General features: G+C 38.1%; 1 protein-coding gene across 1 annotated transcript in view; it reads left to right on the plus strand.

Annotated features, from left to right (window-relative positions):
* SLC25A36 (solute carrier family 25 member 36) overlaps positions 1-8,953 on the plus strand; it is a 30,677-nt gene extending 21,724 nt beyond the window's left edge. The window contains exons 5-7 of the mRNA XM_042820713.1: positions 1,646-1,712; positions 3,510-3,799; positions 4,639-8,953. Of these exons, the coding sequence (XP_042676647.1) occupies positions 1,646-1,712; positions 3,510-3,799; positions 4,639-4,832 (551 nt within the window). The 3' untranslated portion in view covers positions 4,833-8,953. The remainder of the gene's footprint in view (positions 1-1,645; positions 1,713-3,509; positions 3,800-4,638) is intronic.
* Positions 8,954-13,283: the final 4,330 nt, after the last annotated feature.

The following is a 13,283-nucleotide window of genomic DNA, read 5'->3' on the forward strand; positions in this document are numbered from 1 at the left end:
AGGGCTTTAAGTTTTCACATAATTATTTGAAGTGCATGAAATGCAGGTATAAAACACTTCTGGCTTGTTAGGATTTCATCCCATGAAAGGTTATATGTTATCTTGACATAGAAAAACTAAGCAGTGTGTCAAAAAAGCATCAGCCAAAAGCCTGTATGGTCTATGCAGTGAGTTCACAGGAAATTGCTGAGGTGTTCTTGCTGTTTTGGCACAGAAATATAACTCAGTTTTAGTAGCTTCTAAACCCCATAGTTTGTCCTTAAAACTGTAACTGAAATTCCTAATTGATCTATTGAAGAGTTTGGGGAGCAGAAGCAGAATAAACCTTAAAAACAGTTAAGATCCCTTGGCATTTCTCGGAGTATTGCAGTAATTTGTGTGCAGTGTAAACATAGATTGTGATTAAACAGAAGTAACTGGTATGCAAGCAGTTCTACTAAATATATATAATAATGTAAGCTGTTAACGATCTCCATAAACAAGCCTATTGATACCCTGTTACTTGTATAAGCATTTTGTACCAGGTATGCACTGAACAAGATAACTCTTTGTTGCTTTCCCACAACCCCAGTCCATTCCCTCGCAGAAGGGCAGCATGTCTTTGTAGTGATATGCAAGTGATGTGTGCCACTTAGCAAGCAGCTGTCTAAATTTATCATCTCTTGCCTGGCCATGTTCCAGTCCTTCCCTTTTCCTTCTCTCTTCTGCAGACATGTCACCTCATTAGTGGTGCACGTGTGGTATTACAACTCTAGATGGTTTGTTTGTTTTTTTTTCAGAGCTGCCTTTCCCTTTGCTCTTTTTCTCTCCACGGTTGCGCAGAAGTAAGAGTGCTTCTTACTTCTTTTGTTTTTTTTTTCCTTTTCTCTCTCTTTTTTTTATTTTGTCTTTTTTCTTTTTTTTTTTTTTTCTTTAGTGGACTGAAAATCAAAGCTTTAACCCGTAGCCCTGATGCAAGCCCAAATAGTCGCTGTCTGTCTGGATAGTTAGAAGTCATACTATTTACTTTAACAACTTAAACACTCATATGCTTGTAAAAGTATTTCTGGCAATCAACAATCTGCTTTGAATGCAAAATGCAAAATAAGACATTAGCTCTTAAATTTAACTTCTCATAGTTCACTATTAAAAGGTCTCTTAACTTACGGTAATACATGCCTTTTAACTGCACTGAACATAGTATTCATTCAGTTTGCATGCTTTTAAACTCGGATTGTATTTCAGAGAGCAAGTTAAATTGACACAATGCTTTATATCAAATTGCTGTTGCTGTATCTGCAGTGTGTTCTTACTAAAATGTTTTCCAAGTTAATTGGCTAATATTAGACTAGCTTTGATGTTCTAAGGTGTCAAAGAAGGGTTGGTATAATTACATAGGCATAGAAGTATACACAGTTGGGCTTATTTTACATGGGAATCTCTTGCTAAGTGTAAATTATAAAATCATTATGTAAAATTTTAAAAAAGCCAGATGTTTTTTGGCTTTATGAATTCATAAAATATCAGTGAAAGGTTACAATGGGTACTTCCTGAAAATCAGTATAGTCCGAGTTTTTGCATCCGACCTTACCATGTGTGTTTCAAACTTAGCTGCAGCTGCTTTTATGATACTGTCACATCTAACTCTTCCATTTTTAAATATTAGGTTTTACTGCGATCACAATGACCAATCCCATTTGGCTAGTAAAGACACGACTGCAGCTTGATGCAAGGTGAGAATCTACAAATTGGAACTGGAAATATTTCTGTTGTGATAATACTGTGCTTAGATGCTGGGGATCTTTTCTGCTGTTCAGAATGGGTTGACTCTTTCAATATCCACAATTTTGATTTGGAAAGTTGGTGCTGATCAAGTTACAATTACGAGTTACACGATCATTTTTCTCTATTAGTCTGTTTTGTGCTGTGCTTGAGGCACTTTAGTAAACTGGCCAGCCAATTAGGAATGAATTATGAGGTAATCAATCTGATTAAAATATTATTCTTCCAGCCTCATGCTTACGTTTTCCTTCAGTAACACATTCATTTTCTTTCTGCTGAGGTTTCTCTCAAAACTCCCACTGATCCTGTTAAGAAAATATTTGGGGCTTTGCAGCGATGTTGAGGCTCTCACATCACAACAACTACTTATAGCAGTCTGTATCAGTTCACCCATCCAGGCGCACAAGAAAGTTGTGGCTTGGGATATTGTTGGAGCTGAAGACGTAGATCTGGCTGCTTTTCTTGCCAGTCGTTCTTCAACTCTGTTTTCCCATCCCATCAGCAAATCAGAGCCAGCAGCATTACCTGCTGTGAAGTATTTGCTACCTTGCTCAGCCAAGTTTGGATTCACAGTTGTGTATACTTGTGCCCACTCTTTCTTAAAGTTGGGCTTGGTACTTTGCTGCTGTCTGGTACTGCAGTTTCAGACCATCAGGGTTTAAATACTGCCATCTAGTGATGCATCATTTTATTTTCATATCTCTGTCTTGCTTGGACAGCATCCATACGATTCATAATAATGTCTTAGAAGGTTGTTTGCTGTTCTGTTCTATGCAAGTTGCTCATTCAGGAGACCTCTGCTGGTGGAATTTGTATGCTGCAAGTGCGTGCACTCCGTGCTGCACTGAAGCATGTGTTATGTATCATCACAAGGACTTTGCAGAGTTGTGTACAATCATAAATCTTTCCATGTGCGCAGTTCAATTCAGCGTGTCAGATAAAGTGAGAGTTAGATTTATTTACCCAAACTGATACTGTCTAGTATAACTTCACTTGGGTTTATAGTTTTTGTTTTGACAAATGAAAATTAGAAGCAAGAGGCTAAGGATGAAGATTTTATTGTCCTTCAAGTGTAGTATGCATATCACAAAGACTAATGAGTATATGCCTTGACATCAGCTGTGGCTTGCTTGAATCAGATAAAGACTGCCTGTGTTCTTTGGTTGGCAGACCCTCTTTAGATATCTCAGTTGTTTGTTGATAGCTGTGGTGCTGTGAGGGCTGCTGTTTGAATCATAGCTGCTCTCCACTCTTTTCATGTTCAAGTGCCTCAAAATCATATAATTCCTAAAGGCTTTACTGCAAAACCTGCACTTCTAGAACAGGATGTAATTGCCATGCTGTAGAATCTGTTTATTTGAAGCATATTTTAAGGGAAAATTCTTTTATTATGCTGAAGAAAATCATCAGATTTTTCACAAATCCCTGACTTGTACAGTTCATTTGGAAGCCTGTTTTTTCAGGCATTTTCACTCTTTGTTCTGTAAGATTGTGGGAAGCATGGAGTTATTCATCTGTATGACATTTTTCTTTAATAATACTATATGAAGTTTGGATTGGATTCACTGTGATGTTTTACTTGTGTTCACTTCCAAATTGAGAGTCTTCACTTAAATGTCAAAATTGGAATCTCTCAACATTGGTGTGAGTTATTTCCTGAATCATCTTGTCACTCAGAATACCTGCTTAATTATTTTCTAATCTCAAGTTGCACTGGTTTGATATCTGTCTGGTTCTTTTCTTCTTAGGAACCGTGGAGAAAAACGAATGAGTGCTTTTGAATGTATCCGAAAAGTTTATCGATCAGATGGTGTTAAAGGCTTTTACAGAGGAATGTCGGCATCCTATGCAGGCATATCTGAGACTGTTATTCATTTTGTTATTTATGAGAGCATTAAGAGAAAACTGCTGGAGCATAAGACTGCTTCTGCCATGGACAATGAGGACGAATCGGCAAAAGAAGCTTCGGACTTTGTTGGAATGATGATGGCTGCTGCCACTTCTAAAACTTGTGCAACATCAATAGCATATCCCCATGGTAAGAGGGACTCGTGTAGTTGAGAGCCTGACTCAGTGTGATCAAATTGTGTCCTTCAAGTGAATTGTAGCTGACTTTGACTCACTTGCTCAAGAACAAATTTTGGCTAATGCTATTCACGGCACATTCAGTGAGTCCACATGAGTGTAATATTTGGAAACAAAAATAATTTTAAATGGAATTATACAGTGGTTGGTTTTTGTCAATGTTTATTTTTCCCAGGGATTTGCCAGGGTGTGGCCTGAAGTGCTTAGGGAGATGGAAATGTTTAACTTGGAATCTGTGTACCCAGGAATTTCGTGTAACTCTATGAGGGACTGTGGTGGTTTACCACCAGTAAGTAGCTAAGCACAAATGCACTGCTTTCTTACTCTCCCTCCTCAGAAAGATGGGGAGAAAATATAATGGAATAAGCTCACAGGTTGAGATAAGGCCAAATAAACCCAATACAGAGAGAACAACTTTCTGGCTCATAAGAAAATAGGCAGCCTAGTGTGGTTTTTGGTTGCACTTGATTTTCCAGCAGGGTAGTTATGAATATATTGTTTATTGATGTATTGAATACTTAATTTGTGACCATTTCCAAGCTGAAAAATACAACCTGTCCTCTTCTGGATTTTGACAAGCAAACTCCTTTAGCCGTATATTCAGCAGTGCGTAAGTATTTAGTTTGTCCCTTACACATAGCTGGTTAACTTCTGTTTTTTTTTTTTAAGAGCTTCGCTGATATTGAGAACCTGAAATGGGGGAATGGTTGGCTTTTTTAATGTGAAATGGCTGGTTGGTTACTGGGAAAGGTGATATCACAAACATAACCCCATCTGGTTTCCTTTACACAGAAGTTGTACGAACAAGGCTAAGAGAAGAGGGAACAAAATACAGATCTTTCTTCCAGACATTATCTTTGCTTGTGCGAGAAGAAGGGTATGGATCCCTCTACCGAGGTTTAACTACACATCTGGTCAGACAGATTCCAAACACAGCTATCATGATGTCAACCTATGAGGTCGTAGTCTACTTGCTGGATGGATAGCAGCGTGACAAGTGTTCCTAAAGGAAGGCAGAAGACTGAAAGACTGGAGTGGACTACTGAATGCCAGATGTGGTGGGCAGAAGGAAAGTTGTATCAGGAACATGCAGATATGGACAAAAAAGGAAGTTGATTGTAGGCAACTATGATAATTTTGCTGCCTTATTGTATGGTCTCTTAGCAATGTGACAAGTAGAAGCTGCCCCTTAGGGAATGCCTTTATGCATTTCTTTATTCAAAACTACTACTTTGTTTCCATCTGTTAATCTATAGACAAGGCTATTCAGTCATCTTCAGAGACTTAATGCGTGAGGGAAGGATCATGGAACTTTTTGGGCAGCCTTATTCCCACCTTGTAATGGTTGCTCTCAACCACATCCTTTTTGTTCTGTTCTACTGCACAGTAACATGTTGGAAGAATGAGGAAGATAATACTTCCATACTTTTCCATATCTGAAATTTTCATTCAGTTGTTCTGAATGTTCGTATAGAGACTGAGGTAGTCAGTGTGTAAAGCTTTCCATGTTGCTACCTCAAGAAATAGGATATGACACAGGGACCCAAAATTGAATCACTTCTTCACTACAAACAGTGATACTTGTGTTGCATTTTTTCTTTTTAAATTTGAACAGTGTTCTAGATTGGTGAGAGAGAATCTGATTATTGAACTCTTCAGGTTATCAATTTCTTGATATTGGTGTATGTAGATTTTTAGTTCTTCTGCATCACTGTTTTTTCGTTCTGAAGTTTTCCCCCCTTTTTAAAAAAGAGAGGCCTATGACACACCCTCCTGTATCATCAGTTTTCTTTGCTAGTCTGTCAAGTTGCTCACACAGCCGAGGGAGAGCTTGCTGAATGCTACTTTATACCTTCTCCAAGGAATGCTCACTGTTACAAGATATCTTTAACTAGCCCAGCCTACTGTTTGTGAAGACAGGATTAATTCAGAGTTTCTTGCTATTGCAGAACAGGATGTTTTTATCCTAAGACTTCGGACAGAGCTTGACCTAGCTTATGGTATCTACACTTGAGTACAGGGGAAGATCCTGCATCACAATGGTTGGAAGCACTAGAAAGAAGAAAAGTTGGAGCTGTGATAAGTTTCTTCAGTGCAGACAACCGCTGTACAGAATGATGGAGAAGTAAATTATTTTTTTGTAAGCATATCCCTTAATAATTGCTGTATCATTTTTTTCCAGTTTGAGCCGGTGTTCAGAACAGCAGTTGACATGTAACCTTATCCTCCAGTTCTGAACATTCAGGCACTGGTTTTTGTTGCTTTATAAGCCAGCTGCAAAAATGTGTTGCGTTCAGTGACAAGGCTTAGATAGTTAATTCTGACATAGCTTACAGTATTGTCCAAAATCATACAATTGATCATACAATCAAAAACAAGTTTAACGTTATGAGAACTTGTGCAGGTTTCCAGACAAATCTTTAATGTGCACCTTGAGTGTCTGTCTACATCCATGATCCTAATGAGAAAGGTGACCATTACAAAACTGGGGGCAATAGCTTTCTACGTGTGAATGCTGCTACACTGGTATGACAGAACTGTGCTATCGACACCTCCAGTGTGGTACTTCAGTGTACTTAAACTCTGCATTGTGTGCAATGGCTTTCTTATCAATGACTCCTTATGCACTTTGTGGCCTTCTGGCTTGTGAGTTTTCTTTCCCACTCTGGTTATCTGTAGTCAAACTGTGTTCAGTACATGCAGTTTGGTTTTAAACAAAGCATGTGGTTTGATTTCCATATAACTGCAGGATAAAGCATTTTCTGCTGTAGACCTGTAGGATCTCTGTTGCAGTAGTTCTGTAGGCTGTACATAAAAGCTTGAAGCTTACAGAACAATTGGTCTGGCTTTTTCTTGTTCACTTTATTTTGAACCATGTAATGTTTTCCCCACTGTCAAAATATTTGAGTACTCCAAGTAAATGTACTAATTTCTTTTTCCTCTAAGAGCCACTTACAGTGCACACACAGTGACCTCGCAGTGGAATCTGGTCTGTATTGTTGTCTTTGTCCTTGGGCAATGTTGTCTTACCTTTTAAAGGCAAATACTGTGGTCTGTGATGTACCCACAAAGGTGAATTTGATGGTTTTAAAGAACTGAGGGGAGTGCTGAAATGTATGTTCTAAAATTGGCCTCTCTAGGATAAATCCAGAGTATTATTTGTGGTTCTGAGTTTCAAAGATTTACTGTGATACCATTATCCAGACAACTAAGTGCAGAACTAACTACTTTAATTTTTGATGTATAAAAAGTGGATTACTCATCAGCTATCTTGAGTTGGTTGATCAGAGCCAAACATAAAATTGGCATGACAATTTTCAGCTTGGATGTTTGTGAATACAATTAACATTTGCTTTAGTCCAGGCTTTGTGCAGGTTACTCTCCTGTGGTTTTTACTGGATACAGTCTCCCTTGATCAGATGTACATCTCTTCCAGCAGCTCTCTGGGTACCCTGTGTACCTTCTGGGTGAGATCACTTGGAGTTGCTTTTAAAACAAAAATTCAAGCAAAGAATGCTAAAAGGACAATTAAATATGGGTGATAATAGCTGAAAATAGACAATCAGCTTGAAGTTCCACCTTGTCAGTGGGGGTTGAAGTAATGTTTTAGCCTTCAGGGGTGATCTTTTTATTTTGTCTTATTTAAGGAAACAAAACTTAAGCCCAGTTTCTTGGATTTTTGTTAAACTACCGATAACTATAAAGTTACCTCTGGAATATTTCCCAAAGATCTTTAAATTATTTATATTGTTTGCCTGATATTTTTTACAAAAAGAAAAAAAAAAAAAGAAAAGCAAAGGGAATAAGAACATGCTACATTAGTAATATCCTTAACTACAGAACTGAAAGGAGTGTGTTTAAACTTTCTTGTAACTTAAATGGTCATCTTAGTTTATGTTTGAATGTAGTGTATTTATTTCACCTTTTTCCCTGCCAAAGATGCAAAGGTTTTGGAGGTCAGAGACAAGTCTCAGTAATTAGTTTCTCTCCATATATTTCCTTTGTTGTGATAGGCCCCTAAATGCTACTGCAAGATACTCATTTTGATTTGGGACACTGAGACCGCAGTGTGCAGAGCTTGCCAAAAGGTGGCACTGCAGCATGCATTGATCGGAGGGAAGAAGGGGCTTCTCTGCCAAGCTGCGTGTTGACGGTGTGTGTGCAGCTTGTTGTTGGGTTTCTCCAGCATATTGAGGGGTGATGTGGCAAGGGTGGCCTGAGATTGAGAAAATTTGACCTCAGTGAGTGCAGTCACGTCTCACCGCCCCTCTGTTACCCCTTCTGTCTCTGTAGTGCTGTGCTAACAGGTGAGTTGTGGTGTGTTGCAGCGGGCTGAACCCAGCACTTACACTGACCAATAGATCTGCTAGCATTTGTTGTTTTAGGTAGATTTACACTAGAGTTTTATGGAGTTGTTTGGAGTGAATCATCAGCCTGTTCACTTCGATGTGGACATTGCACCTGTTTAGTTCCCTGTTTACATAACGCACTCCATATATTTTCTTTGTAATTGAGATGTTTGTTAATGACATTTTCTGTTATGTTTCTGTTCCTATGATTACATTTGTAACATTCCTCAGACCTGTAGTATTTTAAAAGAAAACTTCCAGATCCAAAATGTTGGAGAGCCTTTATATATATTGCTTCCTGTTTGAACTGTTCAAATTCAGAAAAAGCTGAACGCTGAAGTGTGCCTAGGTAAATGTGCTCCTTTTTTTTTCAAGTTTGTCTGTAGAGATTTAGTTATGTAAGTTTTCAGTTCTTCTATTTAAGAGTGTCTGCCTACCCTGCATATGTGAACGTAATTATGCCCTGAGAGTCATAGCTAAACACTCACAAAGGATAGTTTGAGGATACTTTCATACTCGTGAGGTTTGCTATTATTCTTGCATACATTCTTGGCTGTAAACTGTGTACATTTACTCTGTATTTATATTGTTAACTCTTTTGTTTGGATTGCTTTAAACTTCAAAGCAAATTAAAATGATGTGCTTCTATTCAGACGTTGCCTTCTGTGATAAACTGTACTTTGATGTTTCTGATTTTTTATTATTGGTATATACCAGTGCCTGGACAATTGTGATTAAAACAGAGCGGTTCATTAGGAGATGACTGTGAATCATTTTGTCTTTTGCCTTTTCACACTGGCTGGGAATAATGCATTTGTGTTGTACTTGTAACATTCATCCTTTGTTAGAAGTAATATTTGACATAAGTTACTGGTGTGTGCTCTTACAGTTAAATTCAGATGCTGTTTTTGTCTGTCAGCTGAGGTTCAGTAACCAGCCATCAGAAAACATCTAGCACACGGTACTACTGGCAGAAATGAAGGGTGGTATTTCCTTAAAATGTTCAGACTTGAGATTCAAGGAGTGGATTATAAGTGCTTTTGTGATGAAACGTTATTAGATATGATTTCTTTTTAACTGCAGGTATTTAATATGAAGTCCACTGTCAGAATTAACTCGTAAATCATTCTGCACAAGTATAAGCAGCTTCTGTTTGCAGTTTATGCTGCATTCTGGCCTAGCCTTCCCCTGTGTGTTCCGAAACTGAATCCTTAGCAGTCTGTGGTGCAAACTTGATGTCACCAATTCCATTCTTTCAGAAGTATTTCAGAATTTACATTAAAGCAGCATGTGTATGATAACTTTCATTTCTTTTTCTTCAGTAGGTGTTAATCTGAATTGACCTACCCTAATCTGCTTCTGAGACTCTTAGCATCGAGGTCATCCAAACTCAGAGGTGATTGGTCTGCTGGAATTACTGCAGGCAACCCATGTGCTTATGCGTGGCACATCTGAAATGAAGCCTATCATTGACATAATGGTAACTGTCTGCATATTGATCTCAAGCTCTCAGAGAGGCAAATTGGCAGGGTGGATTTCAGGTTAAGTGTGTGGGGATTTTTTGACATTCATGTTACTTTACAACCCTTTCTACTTGAGTGGTTGTATTAAGCTTGCCCTGGTCAAAAGGCATATATGTAAAGTAAAGGTATGTGAAATCCTAATTGAGTCATGGCGTGGTGCAGTGCAGAGGTGGTCGGCCATAGATGCAACCTAAAGCACGTGAAGCTTATTAAAGGTCTCTCACAATTAAAGCCCATGAATTCGGTAATACACTTAAAAATTTTAAAAAAAAAAAAAAAAAAATGAAAAAGATACTTCCAAAAAAAATACTTCTCAAATCTTCTAGGCATAGTTACCAGCCACTGTGCTTTAGGCTGACTCAATGTGAGTAGTTTCAGTCAAAGGTAGGAAATGCTGAGACAGAAATCTAGTTTTAATGAACAAAAAAGCAGTGTATTAAACTGGGGAAGATAGACTTGCCTGTTTTAAATTCAGTACTGTATGGAATACTCTTAATACTGATTTCACTAATGCAAGTGTACTTGCTACTGATAGACTTGTGTGAAGTTAAGTAGCTTTTAAAGACAGTCTCCAGGTGGTGAATCTTAGCACTACTGTGGATTTCTTCCTATGGGAGCATTTCATACCTTAACTGTGGTGGTTCAGAAGTTGGTGGCTTTTTCTCATCTCGCTCCTGTGGCAGATGATTAGGATGGGCCTGAGGATGCAACTGCTGAAATTAGTGCCTCTGAAGTGCAAACAAAATTCCAAGCTGTCTATTCTGAGACTTGAGCGTCCGTCTAAAATTCTGAAAATAGGCATGTAAAGTGCAAGTCTGGCAGAAAATATTTGAAGAAATTTGATAATTTGGGACCGTTGCTAGATAATTAGCGACTAGATAAGGTACTAGCAATATTGAAGGAAAACAATTACATGAGGAAACTACAGGCATCAGTAGCAAGCAGAGCTCCCAGTACATCCCTCTTCTGCAGAATGTTATACGTAAAGGTAAGCGTACAGTAAGCAAGAACTGATCATTTTGAAATAAGCTAATGATTGCTTGTGACAATGTTTTATTTTATATGGAAAAAAAAATCAGAAAATACATTCCATATGCATTTTGTGGCAGTATCTAATGTGGATCTACAGAGAAAAAATCTTTGTTATTCCAGCCTGGATAAGATGTTGTCTCAAGGGGAAGTTTTGTAGTGAGAACTGTTGGATTGGTGTGAATAGTACCAAGTATTTGATGAAGTCTCTAGAAAATTTCTGCAACAGTCCGACTTGGTAACTTCTGTCTGTCAGTGCTTTGCACAGGAAAAACTTGGCTGTATCATTATGATTTGTATATGATCATTTGGAAAGAACTGTCAATATATGGTGAGTGTTGAACACAAGAGGAAAGTAGATTGTTCTGACCAGTAAAATAAGGTTAAATAGTAGTATACAATGCATACTAGATCAATTATGAACTATTAATGAGAATTTTTGTTATAGGCTAAGAATGTTACTTCAGCTTGAGAAGATAGAAGAAAAAGACTCCAGGTATAGTCAGATCAGTAGTGACCACTGTTACCTACCTATATTAAATGAAGTTTGAGTTTTAGGATGCTGGAGGAGCATGAGCAGCAATTGTATGTATGAACGTTGAGCTGACCAGCTTGGGGTATTTTGCACAGTACTGGTTCATCACTGCTAACAGAAATGATTGGGAGAAGTGTGCATGTCCTGTCTGAGCATAGAACTGTATCGTAGCCTGATGGAATCTGAAAAGGGATCTGGTGGCTTTCCTGCCAGCATTCAGTTATAAGACCTACTGCTGCAAAATGAAGAGCTATTTGCTGACTAATTATATCTAACATAATAATGCAAAGCAGTACTAAGCAGAGAGCTGGAAGAAGGTAGGCATCAAGTGCCTGAACAGTATGTTGAAGGGATGTGTGATGTGGTTGTCTACTGATAACACAGACTGCATTTACCAACCTAAATGGTTGCTTCTGTATTTAAGTGGGAATTAGGTTCTCTGTTAATGATTGAGTCAGTCTGTGTTTGTGGGGTTTATGTGGCTTTTCAGAAGGATTTGGAGAACAGATGAACAAAGGCTCTTTCTTCCTTCTGTCCTTCCTCTTAGGATCAAGCAAGCCCCAGAACTTTTTTTTCTAACATTCCCTTCGTGCGTCTATCTTCAAGCAGTTTATCACTTCTAGCTGAACAATATATTTTTCTGCTGATGTGAATTTTTCCATGTACTTTACCACATGCAGCTTTTCAGCAAATGTTTCATTTTGTTAATGCCTAAGAGATGATGTTATTGCTTACTAAGACATTAGGAAAGAACGCATTGCTTTCTCACTGAGCATGCAAGAAACCAAGGAAATTCCTGGTGTATGTCTACTTTAGTTGAGCTAGAGTGGGACTGCTAATGTGAAATGTTGTATCTTTGGTACTTTGTTCCTGCTACATTTAGTTGTACTGGTTCCAGATCCCTACTGCATTTCATACAGTATGTTCCAAATATTCAGTTAAATATAAACCACTGAATTATCATTGTCTGTACTTTTCCCTTTCTCATAATGCTATTGACCACTGTTTTGACATAGGCTTAATGTTACACAGTACTTCCTTCTGGATTCGTTCAGCTTAGTTCATTGCTATTTCATATAGTTGCTTTCCTCTAGTTTCCACGGGAAAGGATTTTGTAGATCTAAAGTGAATTATGATAATAAAAGTGCTGGACCTCATGAATATGAGATGACTGTTTCTAAAGATGATGTGGGAAGATTTCCATGTAATCATGCTGTATTCACTCAGAGTAGGCTTTAAAGGTAAAATCAGGAGAGTGATGTGTAGCAGCAGGTAGGAAAAACAAAGAAAATCCAGAACTTCCAAGGTGAAATCTAATTCAGCCTGTGAAAAAATGTATGTAGTGAGGGCAAATTTCTGCATTAAGCAAGGATTTGAGAATAATGAATGTGGAGTGATTGGGGGCACTGTAAAAGTTCTAAGGGGTCTTGATGCTGAGAAGCTTGTATTTTCCAAATTATAGGTTAAGAATTTCCCTGGAAAGCATAAAAATCTGCATGACTTGGAGATGATATTTCAAAGCAAAAGTCTTGTCCTCGTTGTAACAAGAAGAAGCATGAAGCATGAATAGAATGGATAGTGAGATGTGATTGGATTTCTCCTCTTGTTTTAATGATCTGGGGTCACACGTGTAACTTTCAACAAATCATGTTAAGGATGGTCCCCTTTGCTGGCAGTCACTGTCTTATGGAATAAAACTCAAGTGTGATTTTGCAGAATTTTTCTTCTATTTTGTTGCACCAGATTTTTTCATTGACTGGTCTGTGTGAGGAGAATATAAAAGTGTGAACACTCTTAAGAGCTATTTCTGGTTGCTTGCTGACTTTAGATCCTCAGTAGCATCTTCAGAAGAGCATCCTGTAGAAATATTTCTGCAGACCCATGTTGCCTGCTTCCAAAGATGAAAGACCAGTTCTTTCAGGGTTATTCAATGTATGCTCAGGGTAGGCTTTGGTTGAAATTAGCAGGAGCCTGGTAGATACAGGTACTGAAGGGAGGCTG

This window comes from Centrocercus urophasianus, unplaced genomic scaffold (assembly GCF_019232065.1).
Source record: "Centrocercus urophasianus isolate 14NV4802_14NV808 unplaced genomic scaffold, USGS_Curo_1.0 seq_19, whole genome shotgun sequence".
Lineage (NCBI taxonomy): Eukaryota > Metazoa > Chordata > Aves > Galliformes > Phasianidae > Centrocercus > Centrocercus urophasianus.